We start from the raw sequence: 26308 nt of genomic DNA on the forward strand, positions 1-26308 counted from the left end.
CTAATATCAGCGTGTCTATGCACTAAAGTCACACGCGTATCTCCATTTTTTTTTACCTTTTGTGTTAATAAAACCAAATTGTTTCAACCAACAAAGATCCAATATGTATTGACGAATGCATTTGTGTGACTCACATTGTCCCTGTGTTCAATAAAACCAATAGATATATTTAATAACAAGTTGTTCTGCTTCAAAGTGTTGTCCCGTGCAATTCTTTGAGTGTAGGATCATGGGGCATTCAGAAAGTGGCAGCAGACAAGTTTTATTAAATGTACATGTGTGGTAAAAGTATTGTTTTTCTCCCTCTGACTAATTGTGTTATAAACACCAATCAGCCACAACATTAAAACCAATAGGACGCAAAGGCCCCCACTAACAACATCCTGTTTCCAGACACCACAGGACACCCTCAGAAGGCCCATGTCCATTCTCTGATGAGTCACAACTGTTTTCGAGGCACAAGGGAGACCTACACAATATTGGGAAGGTGGTCATAATGTTACGCCTGATCGGTGTATATATATGATATCATTAGATTATCATCTGTGTACAGGTAGCTTGTCGTTTTAGTATCTGCTGCATGTAAACTTAGTTTGGGTAAAAGTTCAACAATGAAACACTCGTTCTGTCTCCTCTCTACTTCTACTGCTCCATTCTCTCCATCACATCTTCTTTCCCACGCTGTCTTATTCACTTCATTCTCAATTTCACCGTCACTACTCTCGTCCAATGATCTGCGTCCTCTGAGCCGATCACGTCGTACTCTTTAAATTCACTGCTTCTCTGTCACTGTATTTCAGACCGTCTGTCATGCAGCCCTCCCTCTCTTCCCTATCTCCACCTCATCCAGAGGGCATCTCAACTGAAGTCTCCATCCGCCTATCTCCTCCTCCTCCTCCACCGCCGTCTAGACTCCAGTGGGTCCTGTCATTATCTGCTACCGTCATCTGAGCCTCTGCTCTATGATTTACTTGTCATCAGATTGCCAGAACTGCCAAAATATCAATCCTCACAAGCTCTTGTTCTCAAAATACATTTTTACCTTTTCCACCAAATGATCTCTCCTAATTCAAGTACCGTGTAAAGGTAAATCTGAGGGGTTCAGATGATTAATGGAAGAGGAAAGAAGAAATGAGAACACTCTGATTCGCAAATCTGTTTTTGGTTTAGTTGAAATTCTTCTATTCACTGATTTTTCTTGAGATTTGAACATATTTACTGAAATGAAACCACACTGTTTCACTGATAACAACTGCTGGTTCCCAATCTTTTTGAATTTCCAGCTGTTAAATAGATGTAGTGGAATTGAAGTGTTAAGTAGCATCGAAAGGAAATGTTCAGGTGAAGTGTAAGGACGCAACTTTGAAGCAGAAGTACCTGTAGATTATCTTAGTAGCGTTTTCATTTTCTTAACCGAGGTCCAGGATCAAGAAGGTGAAACAGTGAACAGATTTTGACTCTAGTTTGAAGACGGAGACGTCTCATCGCTCCTCGTGTTTTCAAGTAGCCCAGAGATGAACAACAACATTTGCCTCAGACACGAGTGTGAACACAAACGTGGGGTGGAATTTACAAGTGCTACTGAAACTGAAGACTCGGTGTTGATGTTAATGTCTGACGTGTCGCAGCGTTTGGGGTTTTCAGCTGGCAGGCGCACTGCTGGGAAGACGGAGCCAGCTGTGCGACCGTCTATAGCGCAGCCGCTTCTGTTACAACTTCTCTCTGACTGCAGGTCTGATTCTTTCATCTACTCAGAGGAAGAAACTGTTCAGAAAACTGTTTTTTTTTTTTTTTTTTTTTATCAACCTGAGATGTGAAATTCTGATCCCCAGAAGCGCTCTCGCTATCTAGTAGCTTAAAACAACACGTGACAGATTTACAAATTCTCTCTGAGGTCTGCTAATTACGTGGCGAACTGGGAGCGGGCACATAATCCTGACGGAGACGTCGAGATGAAACCATGGCTACGGCTTTTGTGTTTGGTAATAACCAACCTGATTAGCCTTGGCGTTCTCGCACACAAACGTCTCATAATTGGTGGCAAATGTTGGAGCGTTGTCGTTGACGTCCAGCACTCTGACGTACACGGGCACTCGGGTGATCTGTCGCGGGTTGTCTGGGAGACACAAACACAGACACGGTGAATTTACACTAATCATTATGTCTTTACAAAACAGTAGCGAAGTACATGTGTGCAGCGCTGGCATGCGTTTCCAAGCAATATATACGAATGACTGCTGGTTAAAAGATTCATGTGCTTCTTTTAATCCATTGTTAACGAAAGACTTTTAATTTGAAATCCCTCAGCGGGACGTTTCTCTGGCGAAAGAAATGAAAGTGATGGAAGTTTGGGAAATGAGAACAGTGATTCTGCTAATAAAAGAGAACTGTTTTTGTTTTGCAGATAAAAGAAGAAGTCCTTTAAAGTGAGATTTATTAGGAATTTATCAATGTATCATCATAAAGATGGAGAAGATCTGAGGTTGTGTAAGTTAAAACAAAGACTTTGGCTGGAATATTATGAACTCTACTTTTAAAAATGAGGGGGGAAATGTGAAGAAATGCCAGGTAAACTAGCAGCTTTTTGAGAATATAAAGTGCTACTTATTGTTACGAAACAAACACCAGCGACTTGCCAATACTTCACTTTAACACTCAGGGATTAGTAGCAATTCCAAAAATCCAATTTGGCTAACAGACTAAGAGGAAATGCGCGAGGGGAACCGTCAGCTTCCCGTCCGGCAGCTGCTGCTGTTGTTGTTGATGCTGCTACACTTACTGAACTCTGTGGCGATGACCGAGATGTTGTGCCAGGCGTTCTCTTCTCTGTCCAGCTCCCTAAGGATGAACACTGACCCGTTCCCCGCATGGATGTTGAACACTCTGTCCATGTCTGTGCGCCTATCAATAGTGTACCTGCAAAAAAAAAAAAAAACGTGTGCGCACACACACACACATAGAGATAGGTGTTAAAACGTGTTCTCTGAGCCTGTGTGGAAATGTGTTGTGTCCCCTGGGCGACGGATACAGTCACATTTACAGAGCTCCTCAGGTGTGAACCGGGTAGAGAACAGTCACGTTTACAGCTGAGTTAAAGAGACACGCTGCGTTTTTAGAGAAGTTTCATCAGACAGCAAGTACTCAGAGCACGTCTCCTTTTCTTTTATCATCCATACCAAATACACAAAATAAAAAATACATGGATTTTATTGTCAACGCAACAAAAGCCAACTTTGTTTTTAGTGAACAAAACTGGTTGAGTTTTATAGAAGTCAAGAAAACATTTTCTCTATTATAATTGAAAGGGTATACCCTTTGTGTTATTTGAGCATGTGAAGTTTATGTGCCAACGTTTGCACAGATATCCGAAAAGCATTTAAAAAAAAAAAGGCAGCTGGACTTGTAGAGTTACTCGGATGAGAGGTCAAATGTCTCCTCAAAAAACTCTACTCTCTCTTTTTTTTTTTTAAACACTTTTGGATACACCATGACCTGGATGACCGAGAACCTTCACAGACGTTTGGACAGATATATCACGAGTAAACTGCTCGACAACAACATCAAATAATTACCGACAACAAAGGCAGACTGTCTCTGGCGCCGTGTCTGGGCCTCTTGAACCAATGGTTTATACGTTCTGCAAGATCTTCCATTAGCTGGGAAGCTCGGAAGCTACAAACTTTTTTTTCCCCCCTCCTCAAACTTTAGTTATATCCAAAATCTGGCAAAAAGATGAGAAAATATAAAGCGCTGACTACACAACTCAACATCCCTACGTCCAAGAGAAGTTGCGTAAGTATAAACGAACCGAACACAAAAACTAAAAGGACAACAAAGCGGGTCAGAGGGAGAGCCTCAAACTGTCGTACGGAGCTGACCTCCCCTGAATCATGCTGATATTTGTGTTTTCAAAAGTTCAGACGAGACGAGGAGGTGGAACGAGAAAAGTCGCCCCGGGCGTCCTTTTGAACTTTGTCTTTTAGTTTCTCCCCTCGTGCGCTGGCTCTCTGCGCAAAAACCAGGGCCACGGACGTCACAGCTCCAGTAAATGACCGTCTGCTCGGTGTGTCGCGACCTTAAGCGCCGCGGCGGAGAGGAATCTGCGAGCCTGAAATATCCTGCTCGCATAAAGCCGTCACCATGACAACATATAACACTGTAGAGCTGAGTACAGCAAGGTGATTTGAACCTTTAACTGTTAATGGCACACGGGCCTGAATGGTCCGCGGTGATGAAGGATTTGTCCACACACACACACACACACACACACACACACACACACACACACACACACATATATATATAAGAGCCAACAGGTTATCCAGCCGTGTTGTTTTTCTCTGCTTCCCAGACTACTGTGATACATCAGCGTGATTAATGGAGTAGCCGGCATCAGGAGGGCCGGCGTAAGAGGAAGGAGACCCCCGAGGGTAGACTATGAACCGGGGCTCTCAATGCACCGCCGCACCTCTCTCCTCTTTCGTCAGATCTCTCCCCCCTCAGCTATCATCCCTCTGCCCCTCCCTGCTGCTTCACCCGCATCAACCGTTTTGGTGTCTTTATCTAAACACTCCCTCCTACTCCCTCTGCCCGCCTCTCCTCCTCTCCCACCACCTCGCCGCCCGACAGTAACTCTAACCTCGTTAAATCCGCGTCGGCCGTGGACTTTACTAATTGCTTTTCTAATATTCCCAATAATTCAGCGGGCCGGGCCTCACCCTTTCCCCTGATTAATGACAAAGAGAGAGAGAACAGCGCGCCTCGTCCTGACCGGGCATCCAAACTGCTGCTCTCAGCAGGCAGGCAGCTGGCTGGATGGGAGGCCGGGCAGAAGGACATGGAGGGTTACGGAAATGTTAGTGATCAGCGGGACGGGACATATTTCCTCTTTCCTCTCTACATGACTGCCTGGCTCACCGCAGTGTTTCCAGAAGATATACTTAGAGGACAACAGTCAGGGAGCATACAGCATAAGAGAAGTGATCTGGTCAAAAGTTCAACCTGAGAAATGAGTTTTTTAAAAAATGTAATTATTCTTTCAGTCTTCACAGATCAATCAATAAAATGACCGGTACAAAAATGACAAAAAATAGTGGAATAAGCTTCCTGAATTAAAACGTAAAGTCATTCAATATATAATTGATCTTTGTGCCACTTCCTGTTTCCACTCCTTAGATATCTCTGGTTTTTACACGACTAATCTCACGAGATTACTCGACGTGTGAGGGAGATCCACAACACGACAGACCTGGCAGCTGATCGGTGGCAGCATTTTGGATTTAAAAAGTACAGAAAAGCTAGACGAGAGCAAAGCCGTGTGGAAAACATGGCAACTAGAGGCAAAAGATTGTGGTTTTGAAACTGTAATATCTCTAAATGAATCGAGAAATCAGCAGCAACACCCTCCTTAATATTTACTTGTCTGACTATAACAAAGGAAGAGCATTTAATTTACTTTGAAACAAACCAGAAAATAAAGTCTAATTTCTGTTCATTCTGTCTTATTAAAGATTAATCAATCATCAAAAAACTTTTCTGCAGCTCGGCTAATTGCATCAGCACTGCTTTATCTACACAATATCTTAAAAACAAAGCTAAACAAAGGCTACTGGACGTCTTTGAGTATTCACCACTCATCCTGAAGCTGCTTGGCAGTGAAATACAGTCTATTTGCTTTTGCTTTTAGATCTGCCGTGACCTGGATAACCAACAGTCTTCACAGACACTGTTTTAGAGCACTACTTGATGAAATATGGCCTCTGATATCACAAAAAAAAAACATATTTAGCAGAGCTGAATCTCAAAGCTCAATCATCACACTGTCTTCCTCAGTAGAACGTTGTCATATAATTGTAGATGCTCAAATTTTGAGAGCACTTAAGAGTATTTATTGCACCTCCTCTGAGGTAACTAACATGGAGTGCTTTTGAAACGAGCCCCGCTATAAATGAACAAACCTTGGCTTTTGAATTTCAGCGTGGAAATCGTGGTATAAACCTGAATATTGCTCAGGTTTTAGAGGTTTGGGTATCAGTCCATTACTGAAAAAGTTGCTCAAGTGCAGTTATATTGAAGGAAGACAACAAACAAAAAGCAAGTTTTAAGCGTATTTAGCAAAGATGAAACTCAAGATTCAATCAGCTGATGACAGTTTTTCTTATATCTAATTTTTCAGCGCACACAAGAGTCTTTAAAGGCGTCCCAGGCTAACTTTTAAAACAATGTGCTTAAGTATTGCTTCATATTTCAGAGGCCTGAACATCATGAAGGAGTTGACAGTGACTGATACGACACAGGCCATTGTGGCTTTCTCCGGGATTTCTGTATTTATCCACGCCACTTATGTGCATGTGTCTGCGTGTGTCGTGAGCTAATAAAGATAACCGTCTCGGTGACTTCCACATGCCAGGCTTCCCGGCCCTCCCCCACGTCCTCCTCCTCGACTGCGCGGCTTTAAATGCCACGGGGTAGCTCCCTGCTTGATGATGGGCGATAAAAGAGAATGATATCATATTTGACACCTGCAATAAAGTGGTGGAACTTCAACCTTGAGAGCCAACTCCCTTAGTGCTTCATAAAAATGAAAAAGTCGGAGACAGTCGCTTCGCGCCCCTCTGCCATTATTCCCATTTTAATAGAATACTCGCATAATTCCGCGTCTCCGTGAACTGAAGTTGTACAAGTGAACTTTTGGCACGCTTCAGTTTTAAGGAGCATTTTTGTTTCTCTCACAGAACAAGGCTTCTACATCAAGGCTTTAGCATTAATCATGTTAATGGTGAAGAAAATACAAGGACGCAGACTCATTTGTGACCTTCCTCTAAAGTTAATATTTAAATAATTCCTTTAATGGGAGCTCTTGTATTGACCTAAAATATAAATATAATATCCATAACTTAATACAAAGACCTACTTCTTTCCTTATATCCTTATGGGTATGATGAAGCTCCTTGTAGGTCAATGAAACATTACAATAAAGTTAATAAATGTGTGTACACTTGGAGCACAAGTCGCCATTGTGATGTAGCTGTGCTTCTTGTATTGTGATAAAAGTAATGCTTCTAACACTAAACCTGTGAGCTCTAAGTTAAGTCTATTTATTATCAAAGCATTTGTCAGTAGTAGAGTAAAAATTGGGAAAATGTGAATGATTGTGTTACACATTGATTTAAGGTGTGCACCTAAATTTTCTGCTCAGATTTGGCTAAAATTAAGTAGAGTTTGAATGAAGCTTCTTTTATTGTTTCTGTAGAAATAGAAGAAGAAATAAATGGCCGTCCTCAAATGCAATCCTCAACCGCAGCAGCACACAAACTAAATCGACATTTTAGTAATTGAGTTTGGCTGGGTACCTGACGAGACTGTTTTTGTCGTCGGGATCAGACGCGCTGACGGAGCCGATCACCGTGTTCCTGGCCGCGTCCTCTTTGACCTCCATGATGTAGCTGGGGCGCTCGAACACGGGCGGCTCGTCCACGTCCTCCACGATGATCTTGATGGTGGCCTCGTCCCTGAAGGGCCCCACCGAGTAGAAGCGAGGGTTGATGTGCACGTTTTCCACCTGAACACGGAGGCTGTACTGACGCTTCCTCTCGAAGTCCAGAGGCTGTGAAACGAAGAGAGAAAGCCCCAACTTGAAATTTCTTTGTTTTCTTAAATTAAAAAAAGAAGCTTCCGCGGTGACTTCCTCTATTCATGGCTTTCATCCACTGATATTTACTTTTAAACATCCATTTGTATGCAGCAACATGTTCAACTGTTGATTTGGGGGAAAACTAATCTCCATTTCGAGCATCCTGCCACATTTAATTTTAGGTCAGATTGTTTTTTTTATTCATTAAACTGACAATTTCTTCCAGAGCATCTAATGAGCTCATGTGAAGGGTCTTAGCGTCTTCTTCAAGGACACTAACAAGACTGCTGATGGACACACACCGGCTGCGGCACAGATCAGAACTAACTGCCGCAGAATAATGTGACCGATGTGGCACTTTGGTGGGAAAATAACATGACAACAACACGGCAGGCTTAACGCACAAAGACGGGATTTGTATCGGTACTTTTAAGGCTGGAAATCTGATTAGTGTTTACGGTTTTAGCCTGAAAACAGAAACATGGCAGTTTTTCTATCAACTTCTTGGATGTTAGTGGTTTTCTGCTTGATTTCCTGACGCGCGGCGCACTGCAGCTCTATGAAACCATCAATCAAGGTTGCGTTTCAATCTTTGCTGGGTGACATCTGTTCATTTTGGTGATGGTGTTTTTCTGTTTTCTCTGTTAAATGAAGAGATCAGCATGCCAGATTAGTTCAGAGGGAGGATGGTGACACTTTGTGCTCGTGCTCCCTTTGACATTTCACAATGGAAAAACACTGGAATTGTAACGAAGAAAAACTTTTCTAATTTGTAAGGCTGCACACATTAAGACTGAAAAGAAACTATAAATATTTCAATGGCCATGATTAATACTTAAACATTCATTTATTTTACATTCAGACGAGCTTTAACTGAAATTACAGAAAAAATATGGCGTGCTGCATATACATCAAGTTTGAAAATCACAACGTTGCTACAGCAAATGTAGTCCTAGACCTTTTCTCTCTCTATATTACACTTTCTTTTTACCCATTTGTTCACTTAAAAGGAAGCGGCTTAGTTATTTATGTATGTATGATCCTGTCATCCTGCATCTACAGTACACTGCCGTTATATCCTACAATTCATGGACCGCGTGTGATGATTAGCAGACTGATGCCTGCGAGTTTCTAATGTTTTCTGTTTTCTTGTTAGGGCGACGTCTTTGCTTTTAGGTTTCTTCTCTGAACTTTTTTTTTTTCTTTTGTTTTTGAAGTTGTAGCCAGTGAAGGTATCGCCCTGTTGATGGAAATAATTGGGGGAGCGGTGCATTTTAATGACAGGAGCCGCGGGAGCAGCTGGATCAGAGCGAGCCCCCTCGCAGGCAGCCTACTGTACATATGAAAGGAAGCCGGGTCGGTGATTGTTGGAAACAGCCAGCGAAAGCTCGAAAAAAAAAAAAGGATGGAACGAGCTGTTTTCTGAAACCATGAATAGTAACATATTATGAGTCATTGATTTTTGCCGTTTTGTGCAAAGGCTTGAGGGGTGGGGGGGACTGTACATCCACGGGAGGAATATGTCGCTTTGAAGGACCGGCGCATGCAGAGATGGGACACACTCCCACTTGACAAGCCCATTTAATTAGTAGGTTCAGAATTAGGGCATGCTCACTCCCCACACACTCTGCCCGCTCACCACATCCACTACAGCGCTGCCGTGGCTACAGAAGGCAATTATGTCATCTTCCACTTAATGATGGCATGATGGAAGCGATCGATCGGAGGCTGCAGAGAGGGCGCTTGATAAGGCAACTGCCAGATACTGTTGAATACATCAAACACACCACAGCTGAATGCTGCGATCCATACCGAGCATCAATACTTCTGCTTTGGTCTCAGCTGAGGGGAAGAATCTCACTCCAAACAAATGTACTGGAAGTGTGGGCAAGTGTAAGTTGAAATCTAATAACTCTACTGTCCAACTTCTAGGATGTCAAAGCGCACTGAAGTAAAAAGTTTTTTTTCTTTATTGAGTGCAGAGTGGTGCTCGTGCGTGTGCAGGTTTAAAGAAGCTGGAACTTCTTTAATGACAAAAGAAAGCAAAACTAAAAGTGCTGCTATGTGAACCTGCATTTATTATAACAATCCAGCAAATGATATTAGATTACGACTACTTTTCATTGATAGAGACCAAATATAACGGGGTTGTACTCAGCAGTAGCCTTTAAACGTATTTACATCCAGTAATTACATCTCTTTGTTGCAGTTTCCTAATTCCTGCCCGCATTCAGACACGCAGGGCAGCATTTAATTCAGCGTTACTGTTATTATTTTATCTCACTGGCATCAGCCTTACTGTTTACTGCTTCACATTAAAAGCATTCAGCTGGCCTTTATTGTGCAGCAGCAGTCATGGTTTGTGTCTGGCTTCTTTGGACAGCAGATTAGTTCAAATGCTGCACAGACTAATGGGAAAAAAAGAAGACGAAGCAACCGGATCGAGCAGTAGGACACAATAAATACGTGTAAATAAATAAATTCATTATTAAAACAACAAAAACCTTGACTTTGTTTAGCTGCTCTGTTTGTCGTTTAGGCGCGTCTGCTGCAGGAGTAAACCACACTTGCGGTTAACACCATTAGCCTCTGTTGAGGACACAACTCTTAAGGATTACGTGTAAAATAATTTGGTTTGCTGTTCAGTTGCAGGGTACTTTCAGGAGAACATTTACACAATGTCCACACAGCCTGGCTCCGACTTGTGTACACAAGATGCGGTGAGGCACAGCACTGCACGGAGCCTGAGTGAAACTAGGTTGTTATGCAGCCCGTGTAGCTGGATTGATTGAAATGGAAACGTATTTGTTCCATCAGGTGCTCATCAGCCATGTCTGCTGTGTCAACAAGCTCTTACTGTAAATATAATTTTACACTAAATGATTTTTTTTTCATGCAACAGTGTTTTTTCTCTTTTATTGGTCTGCGTCTGCAGCTTTGTAGGAGAAATCCTGTGCAATTTCCCTTGTGGATCGAGAGAGTCTATCTGTCTAAAACACTGATGGGCTGCTTATGAAGCCATATCAAAATAATTTATAATTTTGCAGAATTGCACATTTTAGACATTCGTATAAGTCAGAGGCCCGCACCTTTCTCAGCACAATGACGCCCTCCTGGTTGCTCTTGTTGGTGGCGATATCAAACATCCCGGGGCCGTCGCTCCCGATGATCCTGTAGTCCATCTCCGCATTCTGGCCGATGTCTGCGTCGATCGCCCGGATCACTCCCACCGCGGACCCGAGCTCTGTGGACTCGGGAACTCTGAACTCGTACAGAGCTGCAGACAAAAGAAATGTATCGTCGGGACTCGGTGTAAGAAGAATTGGTCAATCAGGGCGACACTGTCAAGATGTTCAGCAAAAGAGAAAAAGCTAGGGAGGCCTTGGGAGTGTATTTTCAGGGTCATGACAACCGAGGTCACACTTATTTTTTCCACACAAAGATGTGATTCATTAATTTTCTCAACACTTATAAAATAGCATCAATACCCTGAAAAAAAAATAATAAATAAGGGGGATGAATTTTAAAAGAATAAAGGCCCACCCCTGACAGCCGACGAGCGTCAAGTCCTGAGTATATTTTATGACCTTGTTAGTGGAAAAAAAGGAAGAGCGTAAGTGGGCGAGTCAGGGAGCAAGAACACAAGAGAGCAGGTCAGGGAGAGAGTGAGTCAGAGCCAATCAGAGAGCGGCGACAGAAGAGCCAGCCGAGGAGGGAGAGCGTGTGAAAAGGAGTGTTAGATTTAGTGCGGCAACATTTGTAGATCAGCTGTGGAGCAGACATTCCCAAAACAGACATTTGGCCTTTCACGTTAAGTTGCTACAAGCGGTATCGACTCGCCGCTCGAAGTTTAGGATGTAACATAAATTCTGGGCCAATTTGCTCAACATAAATTAATTGCTTCGTCTTTTTTTTCCCCCCCTCCTTATTTTGTTAGATGATTTCCTGGTTTGAGGCGGATAAATTGATGGCTGCCTGTCGGCCGCGGCGGCCCTGGCTGCATCTCTTATGCTTAAATAAATAGCTGGACTGCAGGAGGGAGCGGGTGTGATATACACACAGCCTGCGGAGACAAACAGCACTGACACACTAATAAAACATGCTGACAGTGTTTTGGCAACGCCTGAGTCGGCAGGTCTCCGTGACGCTGACACTTGCCTCCATGCACGCACACACACACACACACACAGAAAGCGACACACCACAAGAAGGTTTCCCTAGGCTAACAGGTATTTAGCATTGGGTGGAAAAGAAGAGGCATCACTCCGGCAGACAACAATGATATCGCTTCCTGACACTCTACCTCCTCTGGGTGTCCCATTACAATATCTCTTCCTCTTTCTCCCTCTTTCAATCTACCTTCCCACCCATCACCTCTATCAAAGCCTGTCTTTCTGTCGTCAGCCTCACTCTTCCTCTTTCTTCTTCTATGTTCCCCTCCTGTCACCTCCTCCACCCCTGTCTTATCCATCTCCCTCACTCCCTCCCTCTCTCCTCTCACTGTTCCTTCATTGGTGGAAGGTCTGAGATGACAGCCACCATCACCACCCCCACCTCCCCCCAAGCTGGTGGGAGTGATAAATGTTGGGGGAGGTGGGGGTGCAGTGGGAGTTGTGGCGTGTTTTCCTTGCGTTCGCGCCTGCGCGCACGCGTCACCCTCCGTACAGTCGGCGCTTACTTTTACTGAGGGGGAAACACGACGACACCAGTAATCTGTCAATCCGATCTTGGCTGCCTTCGTCGTTTGCCAGATGCACGAGAGGAAAGGAGAACGGGGAGGGTGTGAGAGAAGAAAGGGAGAGAATGTGTGAGAACGAAAGAGAGTAGAGGGTGGGAGTAAAAAGGAAACGTCGATGATTGATGAGTGTAACGAAAAGAGGGGGAAAAATGCACCAAGGACAAATTGAGAACTCTGGTTTTATGGAGTAAAAGGCTGCAGAAGAAAGACTTAATAGTGGGAGATAGACAAAGAGAGAGGAAGAGTAGGGGAGATAAAACCCAGAGAATGTACTCTCTTCATTTAATAGGGATTACAGGCCTGATCAGATGCACTTTGCAGGACCTTTCGCTCTGTCATATGGCTCTATATTTAATTATTCGCTGCCTTTAAGAGGCCCGCCTCAGTCGCACGAAACCCAAAGCTCTGCGCAATAATCCAAGTTCATTTTGAAACTGACACCAGATGGGGACTGCCTGCCAGGCACCAGCTCACACTGACAAGTGGTTTTCATGAGCTGAGGATTGGTCACTCTGTGCATGTGTCCAGAAAGGCTGCACTCACTCTTGGTGAAGCGCGGCGGGTTGTCGTTCACGTCGGAGAGGGTGATGCTGACCGTTGTGGTTCCTGAGAGCCCGCCCATCTGTCCGGCCATGTCTTTAGCCTGGATCACAACCTGGTAGTTTTCTTTGACTTCTCTGTCCATGCCGGGCAGGGCTGTCTTGATCAGGCCTGAGGAAAAACAGAGAATATCATGCATATGGGTTGAGTTTATTTGGACAGAGCGCAGGCAATCAGTAGATTTATAGGACTCATTATGTATTTACTTGATTGCGTGTTATTTTAACACATTAAAGATCAATCCACACTTCATTCAGAAATTAAGGAAAATATGGAAAACAATAAACTCAGGATGAAAATCAGATTTATTTATTTTTAATGACATTTGCAGCACAAAACAAAAAAGTTTCACCACTCGCGGTTATTTGCTCGGAGAGAAATTAGCTGCTGCATAATCAGCCGCTCGTTTTCCTCTCGGCGGTCTCTAACTGAGGTGTGCTCAGCGTGAGAGGACCCTGCGACCTCGTTCACCCCGCAAATGCGGTCACTTCTCACTTTAAAAGCTTTCTACAACTCACTTTTGGTTGTGCGGTATCAAAAAAAAATCAAATACCAATTTGAACTTGCTTCGTTTCAGTAATTGGGATATGTTTCTATGAAAATTTGTAAAAATATACAAATGAACAGTCTTTATTCTTGCAGTATATTAGTTATTTCGTTAGATAACCAAAACCAAAGACTGCAAAATAGTAGGACACCAGAATTTTATTCAATAGTGACAGAAGTTGGACAATAAGTGAATTTACTGATAAATCAACTAAATTATTAAGTTATTTTTCAAGCAAAATGTCTCAAAGTCCAATTATAGGCACTCAGTTATTATTATTCACAGCTTTTGTGACATTAATCAGCTGTTAATGAATTAAAAAAAGAATTTACTGAGGGATTACAGCCTTTGTAATCTTTGATATGTACAGTATGAACAGCTCTAACGATCACTTCTCATGTGGCAGCTTTATGCACAACCTTCAACCCGCCATGTGTCGTAAAAATAATGAACTGCTTCCACTGTGCCCACCTGAAACATTTTCTAAAAATAAGTGTCTGCATCAGCTGTATTGAATAAATGATATTTCATTTTTTAGATTCATGCATCTACGGGCCAGATAATTAAGCCACTAAGAACATTTTATTACTGAAAGGTCAGTGCTCTTGCTCTGTATGCGCAGCAGCATGGAGCTCAGCGGCCACCCAGGAGCACATTTTGGTGTCTGTGTTCTTATGATTTAAACTGGTAAGTGGACCAAAGGGCCAATCTACCCAAACTGCAGCGTATTCCTTTAATTTTCTAAGTGTAGCCTGCAAATGTGTTCGGCATCATTTATCTCCCCTCTGGAATTAAGACTCCGTTAATGTTCAGCCTTTCAAGTGCCGCGCGGTTTGCTTACTTTCACCGCTCTGACGCGTCAGATCTCTAGTTTGGAGTCAGGACAGAGACCGAGCGGAGCGGTAATTGGCAGCACATTCAAAAGGTGCGCTCCATCTCCCATCAGAGTCGGTCTTAAATCCTGTCTGCTATTACACGTTTGAATTTGAAGCATCATAAAAGAAGAGGCAGGTGGGGGGAGCAAGAGAGGGAGAGAGGGAGAGAGAGAGGCACACACACAGACAGACGTAGTGGAATAGGAGAGTAAAGATGAAAAAAATAAATTTCGCCCTAAATAAACTGCTTTGACAAACTTCACCACTTTCAGGCTGAATAGATGATTCATTGCATATCACACAATGGGGAAGAAGGAGAGGCTGACGAGGCGCCTCGCTCAGATCAGACTGGCCTACGCTGTTCAAAAAGGCCCTCCAACTTGCTCTTTTCTTCCTCCCCTACATAACATGGGAAAAATGAAATGCACACACAATGAGACTTCCTTCTCTTCCTCTCCTAACAATGTGCAAATTATCTCCGAGAACAGAACAGCGGTCGTTTAGGCGGCGTTGCAGGCGAAGGAAGCCAAAGCGCGGCGGCGCTAGAAAACAGCATCTGTATCTCTGTCTACCTTTGTTATTGCTTAATGAATACAATACACACACAAGAGGCGGAGAGGAGAAACAAATCCCGCTTATAATATGATGTCCAGGCATGTCTTTGTGTAAGAGGGGATGTCAGCTTACATACCACATGTGGGATAAACCATATTACTGTTAATCCCTCCGCTAATCTGCAAATGGCTTTTTTTTTCCTCTCTTTTGTTTAAGCAAAAAAGACACGAGCGGGATGTGTTCCAAAGCGCACATTAATGATTAAAAGTAGCAAGCGGCTAGATTTTGGGGTTGGTGATTTGCCACTCTTCTCTACTACAAATCCCTCTCCCGCCTGTGAGCCTGTGAGCCTGCGAGAGGAGGCAGACGTGTTGGTATTTTTGGTTCGTTTGAAAGGAAAACTCGCTGCCTTACGGTAGTTATCGCATGATAAATTGTTTTAATTTAGTTTCCCGGTAAACCAGATTTCCCTCAGCAATGCCTCCTCGTTTTCTGTTTTGTTAGTGATTTGTTCTGCTTCCCACGGTGGCCACCTTCAAACCTGTTGCATTAAACTGTGGGTTACACACGTAGGTGGAGAGTGCAGTGGCAGTAGCATTGTTAGAGAGGCATGATAAGAGCCTTTCCACTCAAGGCAGAGCGTCCTTCATGGCCACAGTGCACGCTAAGCTACTGAGGGCACAGTCACTGAGAAGGAACTATATTATTTGCCTTTTCCTCTGATGGAATTTAACTATTAGTTTAACTGTAAGTGCTACATTTGAGAAAAAAATCTTGAGTGTACAAAGAGCAGCTTCCCACTCTTTCCAAGAAATTGATTTCCAGGACATTTTTTGTGACTGATAGGAATCGCAATCTAGATCTTGCACACGGAAGCTGGCTTTAAAACAACTTTTAGGAACTGGAGATATTTAGAATCTCATCTATCACCTTATAATTGAATAAATTCTGCAGCAAGACCTGATCTCAGCAACATAGACTACATGGGGAGATTAAACACTTTTTTCCCCCCCCCGAATCAAATCAACCTTCAGGTGGAAGAACTAAAATCAATGCATTAAAACCTTGGACAGATTATTTTTTTTTTTTAAAAACATTATATAGCAATATATATCATCCTCTCGTTAGAAATCTGGCTGCAGTGTTGCAAGACTTGTGCCATGAGACAAAACATGAGAACTCCTGAAAGCAAATATTGTGGAAATACCACAAACCTCCACAACTATTTGTTTCGAAATCCCTAAAGGAATCGGATCGAATGGGGATATTGTGAATTGAAGCGATTCAGAAAACCAGTAGCGACCCTGGGGCCTACTTTACATATATTGTTCAAAACTACACTTACTTGCCAGTTCATTAGGTACACCAGTATAATCAAATGCATTCTAATATGACAGTCCTGCACTAAATCCCCCATTGTGACTGTTTTAATGTTTAGTTTAAGCTGAAACAACATCAGAAAGGTAGTAATTCAACTGGATTATAGTTTTGGAGGATGCTGTTTGTGTTGCTGTTAAACTGAACTGAATTAAACACTAGAAGTCTTTCTGTTATTTAGCCTAACCCACTGTCTAAAACAGGGTTGTCGAGATAATCGTAAAGTGTGTGAGTACAACACAACACAAACCACAGCCTCCAAAATGAAAAAACAGTTGAATCAAGAGCCCTCACAGTTATTTTAAACAAACGCTGAGAAGGGAATGCCAAGTGAGTGTATTTATAGTGCTATTTCTACTGCTTTAAAACATTTGCATAGCGTTTTTAAAGGAACTTGTTAGTCATGATCTCTATTTCTGTTGAATTGCAGTCACTGTTTTTACTACTAAAAGTAGCTTCAGCTCTAAAAATGCAAGTGCAAACACTTAAATTACAATTCTAACAATATACTAGAGTGACAATAGCTGTCGATGAAAGGGTGTTAAGAAATCCAAGTTAAAGGCTGGATTGTGAGACAATTATTTTATTTAAGAAGTCCTTTCTCCACCCAGACACCATTTACGCTTGTTAAACCTGGTCTTGAATAAACATGCAGACTCCTCTAAGTGTTTTTTTCCTATTTGTATAAGCACACAAAAAAAGACCACCCCGACCGCTAAACAAAATTGCATTAGAGGAAAACAATTTTCAGAAGATTTATGAAAGTTTTTATTTTATTTATGAACACCGGTCTTTGACCTAGAACTGGACTGCTGGATATTTTCTGCTTTCATGAATAAAATAACATTTTCACAAAACCTGAAACAAGGTTAAGGCTTTTACTGGGACATTTTAACACCTCCAGAACAATAAGAGGATCAAGAAATGGAGAATGTAGGGCGAAAAAAACTCTGGTTTTACTCATCGGTTAGGCTAACAGCAGAAATGCATCATTATAAAACCTACAGTTTGTCTTCAATTGTTAAGCTGCAGTAGGATTTTTTTAAAGACTGCACATAGGAACACACTTTAAATTGGCTGTTAATGAAAGAACACACTTTACACATCATACATTTAACATAAGTAAGCGCAAAACAAGCTAACTACCGTTTCAGGCTAGCAAAACACACAATATTAGCTTGTTAGCTAACTCGTCGAACTTAACCGTAGCACTAGCTAGTCGTGGAGCGTTAAATAACCAACATATTAGAGAGTAAAACTATCTAACAGACACCAGTTAGTAAGTTTAGCATTTCATTGATATGTTCACTTACATTTTTTGAAGTTTGACTTCATTTATTAGCATTTTTATAAGACTTTGTGTTGCGCTGTTCTTCAACAAGACAAGAGGAGTTCAGGGTACGTTCAAAGCCCACACTGTGTTTCAGCCTGTACATAGTCCCCTGCTGTTCTAACTTCGTCTGGTCCCTGGACGTTGTTTCAGCTGCCAGCTGGTGTACAGATCTCACAGTTTGCTCTCAGCAAAAGATAAAATAATTTATTTTCCAGGACAATTCATTTTACAGTTTCTCTGACTTTACTGGAGTTTTCCCCAAGCCAGTAAACAGGTCTGAAAAGTTTTCCAGGACGTGTGCTGGTGGTGGATAGCAACTAAAAACAAGTTCTACTTTTGATGAACTTTAGTTGAGTAATTCTTCTTTATTTGCAGCTTTAGTTTCTTAAAGGTGAATATTTTTCATAGAATAATGCACAGTGTTTAACATTAGACCAGTGTTTGCCAAACCCTTTCCAAAAAGCACTATGTAAGCACTATGTAGTTGGGGTCATATTTCAGATGTTGCCGACAGCTCCACCAAACTAAACTTCTCTCACGGTTTGTCTAATCAAAGATTAGATAACAAAATAAATAAATCAGGAAAGGAAAACAGATTTGTGTTCTTCTTTCTTCTCCCTTTAATCATTTCATAACCCCTCCGATTTATCGCCTTTATGTAAAACAGTAGGTTTCAAGCTCTGCCCGCTGCGATACACAGTATTATTAATTCATTGACGTCGTGTATAATAATAAATCAAAGTATTTTTACTTTAATGTTTTAATTACATTTTGCTGCTAATACTTATATATTTTTACTTCAGTAGGATTTTTAATGCAGGACTTTTACTTAATGATTATGTCTGGATTGCTGTATTGGTACTTTTATTTAAGTAATGGATCTGAATTCTGAACCAAAAAAATGAGATACAGAAAATAGTTTCTATTGGATACAAGTTTCAAGTGTTATTACCATTCTGTCAGATGCTCTTTAGGACCACATTGTGGAAATTATGGAGATTTTTTTAATTGATTATCTAAAAATAACAATGAGCTGGATGTAATTATGTCAATGTCTGAAAGGAAAAACAACACCTTGGAGGCAGAAACACAAAGCACACCACTAATATCAATATACCGATAGCCTTAAGACCATTTCTTGCGTGAATCGGCACTGACCGGTTTCCGGGTCCACGGAGAAGTACGGCTGGCCCTCCAGGATGCTGTACACCACCCTGGCGCTGTTCCCGTACGTGGCGTCGTCTGCGTCTGTGGCTGTCACCTGAATTACCGAGGTGCCTGGGTGGGAAAAAGATTCATGACAATGATTTAGATCAACTCTTCAATACTCCTGAAAATTGCCTGCTGGATAATTGGTTAAGCTGATGCACCTTCTGATGAGGTGTCGGATCCTCTTCTAATCACGCTCATGCAGAATGTGACTGATCATCTCTGTCCCTTTGCGTTAGCCAAACCAATCTTTATTCCTCGGCCACTTATACCCTTATACGTGATTGATTTTCGCAGGTGATCGATAACGCCTAATGTATTTTTCTAAGTATATCTTTCTTAGCATGTACGCGGCACTGGAGCTGGCTCTTTGCAAACCCCAAGAAGCCTATTAGCGTATCCACAGATCTGGAGTGTCTGAGAAGCCAAATATCTGATAGCAGGAGAACGACTGTGATCCATTTTCTCTTCCGGAGAGGCTGAAGCCCTATTTCAGTAGAACAAAGAGGAACGGTTAGCCAAGTGCTACCTCCCAAATGGCGCCTTGCGGGGCCAAGTGTTGCCTCATTACATGCAGAAGAAAATTAATTGAGTAGAAATATTTAATGGCAAAGTGATATAAATATAGAATTGTGCAATACACTGGGATAATGACCTCATGAAACTTCTCTAATTTGATGTCAGCTGAGATCTGTGTGGGGCGAGAGGAGAGTTTCCCTTTTTTAAGGTCGATGTCATCTGTATGGATGAAGGATGTTAAAAAATAAAAAAGTGAGGGACCATAAAGCAGACAGAGAAAGACCGCGGCTGTCTGATTTGGTGTAAGTGACAGTTCGGGAGGATTCTTGAGCAAGTTCACCGAACCTTGATCGCTAATACCTTTAACTAGGGAATTAGACTCAAAGAAGCTTTTCTGACATGGCGGCTTTTAGAAAATATCACTGATCCACATCAGCCATCTCATCGCTGACTTTAAGCTTTTGAGAGGAGAATTCTCTGACAAACAAGTCAGGAATGATCGCAGTTTTTCGTGCAGGGGGAGTAAATTACTCTCACCGTAATCATTCAGTTGTCAAAAGGAGGCGCGCGTCAACGTCGTCCCTGACTGAGAGTCCGAGGGAAAGGATGTCAGAGCTGTGAGACTGTAATAAAACTCAAAGTGTATGTCACATTTAAAGGGGCCGTGTCTCGACGCAGTCAGTCATGAACACATGCTCTGCCAAGCAGTGACATCACACCTCGGTTGTTGCCATGGGCACCCGTGCTGCCCTTAGATAAGTGCTGGCCTCTCTCTTGGGGTTGCTGAACCGAGTGACAACTCTGTCACATGTCTGGGCTGCAAGAGCAATGTCCCTCAGTCCCCGAACCACAGCGAGCAGCACAACAGAGAGTTCACTCCACGTTTTCATGCAAGTATTGATTAGGAACCCTTTTATATTGTTTATATATATTCATGAGGCCAGTATGTACTTTTAGAGTGAGAGCCAAAGTGCATGGTGAATTAAAGTTTAATTTGGTGCCGAATAACAAGAACGAGTGAGTATATGAAAATAGCAAATGGCGCCGTCTCAGGAAATGCAGAAATAGGATCCACGATTATTTGCTGTGATGACGCAGCTGACAATGCTGATAATTAAATTAAATACTGTTTTAAGATACAATACTGTATTTAAAAGATTATCTGCGCCAGCGATGCTTCTGTCACAGAGACGCTTTACCTTGTTTGTTCTCCGATCATATAACAGCTCCTCGTCTTTCTCATTTAATTAGCCGGGGCCTCTTTGTTGAGTCTGCATCATTATTGTGATTGATAAAGCTCCATTGATCCCGGCATATTATAACATCTCTATCCCGTTTGAATCATAATCCTTTTAATTCAGCTCGTTGCAGACATAAGTACAAACCTTCATTTGTGTGCACATTAAATTGACCAGTTTATGATCAATTAATATGTTTTTACATGCTGGATGCAGTTTATTCTGCAGGTGCATGAAGAGTTCATGGAAATGCAATGAATATTTATGGCAGAGACGTACCGATGTCTGACATCTCAGGGACCCTGGCCATGTAGGGGTCCTTGGTGAAGCGTGGCTCGTTGTCGTTGATGTCGTGGATCTTGATGATGAACTCGGACTCGCCCTCCAGCGCCTCGTTGGTGAAGCGGTTGACGGCTTTGGCGTGGAGGATGTAGTAGGCCTTCTCCTCCCTGTCCAGCCTCTTGGTGGCGTGGATGTCCCCGGACTTTTCGTCGATCCTGAACAGCGTCCCCGCGCCTTCCCCGGTGAGGACGTACCTCGCGCTGCCATCGCCTCTGTCCGAATCTGAGTGGAGCTGTGGACGGAGAGAAAATGTGATCAACGCGTCCCCGCAGCACCGCAACCATGGCATTTTCATTTTAATAAATTTCCACTTTGCTGCTAATTGTTGTAGCACAACAGTGATTCAGACTCTGGTTTGTGAAAGCTTTCACATTTGCTTAATATGCTCTTATGAAGTGTCAGCTAGCCTTTACAAGGGGAAAATTCTCCTTGTTAGCATAGCAGAAACGGTGGCAGTGAACAGAAACGTCATCTACAAAAAAGGTGAAAGAGAGGAGAAAAACATCACAGTGCTGCCTGCTCTGTTTGACTGACAGGTGATGTCTGGGAAGTGGAGTGCAAAAACACATCCCAGCCATGAACACTTTGTACCGAAGATGTCAACAAAATCCAATTTCAAAGCATAATCACGGCTCTCCACGTAAGTATTTCTGATACGCCGTGCACATATCAGTGATCTGACCAATCTGGGCCCTGGCAAATAAACGCTGACAGCTTTGATAAGTGTGTTTGGTGTTGTTCAACAGATTCATATCATCTTTAGTAAACTGTCATTGCGTTATGACAATGCGCATTCGCGGCTTCACCCTTCTTCCCCGTGGAACTCACATCCTGCCAAGACGAAAACACACATCCCGAGCGTTTAAAATGCCGCATTCGCTTGTATTGTTACACGCAGGTTGTCACGCTTCTTACCGCGGGGCCACAGTGGCATTTTCACAGTGCTGTAAAACAGAATGCCAGTGGGTCGGAGTCTGTGAAGTAGCAGCATGAGTGCGCGCACGTCCGCCGCCTGCCAATCCCTGATGGATCAGCAACATGACCAACATGCCAGAAGACCACGAGAGTCCACTTGTCTGTAGAGCTTCTCATTATTATTTGCTGTCTCCCTCTCTATCTCCTGTTTAATTTTTTTTTTCCTACATGAACAGCAGCTTAGCATGCTCTGACATTTTAATTCCACAGCCAAATCCCCCCAACATATTTATCTCTGAGAACTCATCAAAAGCTTGTCCAGTCTTTTTCCCCTCCCACTGCTTCTCTTGCCTCCTTCCCTTTTCCCCTTTTTAACAACCAAGGACATGGTGATAATTGCGGGGGGAGGTAAAGGGCAAAAGAGGGCACATGTTTGCAGACATGGGCAAACATGTCGAGCGTAAACCGAGGCGAGTGTCGCCTAAATGTTTACCCCGATGAGCGGGCGCTGGGAGGTAATTCTGAGGTCTGTTACTGACACGTCGTTAGCACGAGTGAGCCGGCTTTGATTTTGCCAGCTCGAACTTGACTTTCTGTTGTGCCTGTAAAGGGTTCTTGGCAGTGCCGGTGGACAGACTGAGCGGGGATATTGTGCGTTGCAGCTGGGTCACGTGGGAGCACATTGCAAAGTCTCCCTTCTCATCATATATTAAAAAGCTTTTCATCCCAGGTGCTCGGAAGCTTTACTAATTCATGCTGTTTTATCAGGGCGAAGCTGGCACATGTGCGGCGAACAGCTTTGTGGATTAGCATCTTTAACACTATTTTGTTCGTCTGCTCGGATGCTGGTAAAAATGACTGTTTTCATTCCTTTCGCTGTCTGTCTAACCGAGCCAGTCGGGTGTGTTGCAGAATTTTAGTATCTCCAGATTAGGATCTACAGCGAGGCCCTGTTTCGTTCACTCTCTTGAAATCTGGTCAAAAAACTGTTTTTTATTATATTATTATTATTATTATTATTATTATTATTATTTCCTCTGTCTAACCAAGCCAGGAGAATATTCTGCAGAATTGTATTTGTTTTCTGTTCTGCTTTACAGTACGTGCTTCCAAACAGAGACGCGGTTGGCTGAAAACAATCCACTTCAACATTATTATCTTTCTCCCGCTGTTATAGCTGCAATGTCCTTTTCTATGATTGTCTATCAAGCTGCCTATCTCTGCCGGCACGACAATTCAGTTAATAACCGTTGAGTCCTCTCCTTTCGACTGAGATGTGAGATAGACAGTGTGACATATGCCGTGTCGACTGTCATTTCTATGGAAACAGAGAGATCTTGTGGTTCTGAAGAGTTCCTCCTTGCTCCCTTGAAGGATATTACAAGGCAGCTCGGAGTATTGAACTCCGGCTCCTGCTGCAGTGACCCTATCCCTCCCAGTTGCCCGCCTTGCTGGTGAGGAAAATTTACTGCTGCCCTTCTACTCAAATTAAGAGCCAGGGTAAAAAAAAACTCTCCCGGAAATCAATGTGGCAGCCCAACGTGCATTCACAATGGCCCTTTGATCAATTTATATCGAAAATACAATTAAACTGTCACAGGGGGGAGAAAAGAAAGCCACATGTGCATTCAGTATGGTCACCAAGAAGCCCTGGCACATCAATAGCTAGCCTTTTCTCCTTTGCCCTCCTACGGTACCAAGTCGTGGAAAAGGCAGAGAGCATGACGTTATATCCATTAACACTGAGATTTTTGGTCTTTCCTGGAGACAAGAGGACAATATAAAGAAATATCCGTCATATCATGTAATTCTGTTCAAACAGAGACCTTATTTTTTTTAAAGAATCTATTATTTCCAGTTGAAATTTAGACTCTAGTGATTACTTACATTTAATGTACGAACACACCCAAGCAGCTTTAAAGAAGTACTGGCAATGAAGGCCTACTGTGAAGTCACCACGCATCGCCTGTGTCAGGACCAAAACTGCAAAGACTACAGCCAACGGTCAGCCGATAATGTACAATCTTCATACCAGCAGGTGGCAGTAGTCTATCCATCATTCAAGCGGGAAAACAGGATAAGCTACTTTTAGCCAGGAGGCTAGGAAGCTAAGACCGGATGCCAACCCGTCGCACATAGCTGACCTCTCCTAGAATCATTCTGATCAGTTGGTCAACAGTTTATTCACTCTAGATGATCACGTTGTTGTGGAAACGCCATCTGTATCCTTTTGTCGCTTTCATTTCTGCAAGCTGAACAGCCATTCAGAGTGATCTCTCTGGCCGTCTCATTACGCCGCCAATTTAACATGGTGAATTGCCCGAAAAGCCTCCCATAGGGGTCCAATTTGTGCCAACAATGCGGGACACACCGCCAAAACTAGGGCCACAGACCCTCGCCGACAGCGAGCTGGCCGTGGGCATGGTGTGTCGCGGCCCTCAGATGCGCCGATAGTCGGATTTTGAGCCATGCTAGCTGCTCCCCTGCTTCTAATCATTGTGCTAAGCTAACCAGCCGAATAACAACTTAATAATTACCATACAGATATTAGAATGGCGTCAGGTGTCTTGTGCAACTGTCTGCATGAAAGCAAATGCGCGCAGCTGTTCCTTTATCACAAGTAACCATGTCACACGGTTTGCAACAGCTTTCTAAAATGACTCTGTGTTGAGAGACAAAAGAAGTTGAACTAAGTCACACTCACATCAAGACTAATGAAACTTGATTTCAGAGAATACTTGAAACAAGTCAATTTGCATTGGAAACAGGTAGAAATGTTCTCACATTTCGAGAAAATAAGACTTCAAGGACTCAATTACAGACAAAAAATGGCTTAGAGGAGGATTTCTTTGCAGTGAATCACCCGCGAATCAAACTAAATGGCATTTAGCTAAACCATTCTATCATCAGTATCATGCTATATTTTTCAAAACTGTGCACTCACTCAGCTTTCTCTGCAAAATGATATCATAATATTTCCAATGGTTTGCATTTTTTATTTTTTTATCATGGTGAACGATATTTATTTCTATTCCTACGTGCTTCATCTTCCAGTTTGAAGTGGGCTGGTAAGTGAAGTGGCACTCATCAGTCATCTGTGCGTGAGAACTTAGAAGCGAGCCGTCTTTGTTTGTGAAATTAATCAGCTTCAAGTGCAGCAAATGTTCATGCAGACTCGATCTGGCCACCATTTGTTCTTCACTCGAGTTAGGCCAAAAAGATGGCATTGGAAATGGGCTGCTTAGGGCAATTAGCCAGTTAGCCTTTAAGGCCTTGTGTCCTGGCCTGTTGAGAACTGGCTCCCTTCTATGGAGCCAGATGGTAGCCTCAGACTGTGCACAAAAATAGCCTATCAAATGTGTGTTGATGTGTAAACTTGAGATTTGCAGTGAGAGCTGCTGAGATTTAAAGGTGAAATGTTAGTTAACACGCATGTCTCTCCTGTGAACATCTGACGTATTTTCTTTCTGTGTTGCATTCATGAACTCCAGCACATTTTACTTTAATTATAGGCTGTTTGCTGCAGGGTTGTAGCTGCTACTTGGGACATTATGGTCGTAACTACACAGAAAATGAACAGAGGGATATTTTAAAGGGTCAGTCTGGTCATCTTACACTCAGTGACATGGTATGTCTTTAAATTTGGTATTTTTACAGTGCATCTTTTTAAGAAGCTGTTAAAACTGGCCCGAATAGAAAAAATACGGCAAACTGTTAAACTAGATTGCTTTTACTATTTGATTATTTTTATTTACTCTAATGATACAATTACTATTATTTTAAAGTAGTACATTGAAATATAAGATTGAAAGAATAAAAAATGTTGGGTTTCTACCAATTTTTTTCAACTGAATTTTTACAGTGTAAACAAAAAATAAATGCACAATGAGATTTCCAAAACAAACTATAGTTCTACAGGAGAGAGCCTGAATTATTATGTGTGCACTGAAATATTTTATGATTAAAGACACGTTTTTGATCCAAACTTGTAAATCAATTACTTGGCGACACTGAAAATTTTTACAGTGTAAACACACAAATAAATGGACAAAATTAACTGACATATTAAAAAAAAAAGGCTTTAATGTCTTTGCACACTTTGACATCAGCTCACAAATGGCTTTTGTCATCAGAAATTGTTTCAGCAGGTGGGGCTGCTTCCCTTCTTTTGGCCAACTAAATATTTTATTGCGGAGAAGTCTGAATGTTGACGATAGAAGATTAATTAATCTCACCCTGACAAATCCAGCAGGGGTCTGCAACAGTAGTAGGCAGGTGATAGCATGGAGATAATTGCGGGTGTTGTGGCCATGTTGGCGTATCTCGCTCAGACAACACTTCACCACTGCAACGCTGTCAAGACAGATGTTTGCCGGGCCGCATCGCCACAAGACCTCGTCACACCCTTTTCCTCCGCTGCTCACAAA

The 26308-nt window shown here is 42.5% G+C and overlaps 1 protein-coding gene across 1 annotated transcript in view; it reads right to left on the reverse strand.

Annotated features, from left to right (window-relative positions):
* The window catches only part of LOC311503563 (cadherin-10-like), a 38233-nt gene that overhangs the window by 5542 nt on the left and 6383 nt on the right, over positions 1-26308 (reverse strand). Inside the window, exons 2-8 of the mRNA XM_084566360.1 lie at positions 20904-21198; positions 18817-18936; positions 12915-13082; positions 10723-10910; positions 7353-7606; positions 2780-2916; positions 1995-2116 (exon numbers count right to left, since the gene is read on the reverse strand). Of these exons, the coding sequence (XP_084422486.1) occupies positions 1995-2116; positions 2780-2916; positions 7353-7606; positions 10723-10910; positions 12915-13082; positions 18817-18936; positions 20904-21198 (1284 nt within the window). The remainder of the gene's footprint in view (positions 1-1994; positions 2117-2779; positions 2917-7352; positions 7607-10722; positions 10911-12914; positions 13083-18816; positions 18937-20903; positions 21199-26308) is intronic.

This window comes from Chelon labrosus (assembly GCF_963514085.1).
Source record: "Chelon labrosus genome assembly, chromosome: 18".
In the NCBI taxonomy this organism is placed as follows: Eukaryota; Metazoa; Chordata; class Actinopteri; order Mugiliformes; family Mugilidae; genus Chelon; species Chelon labrosus.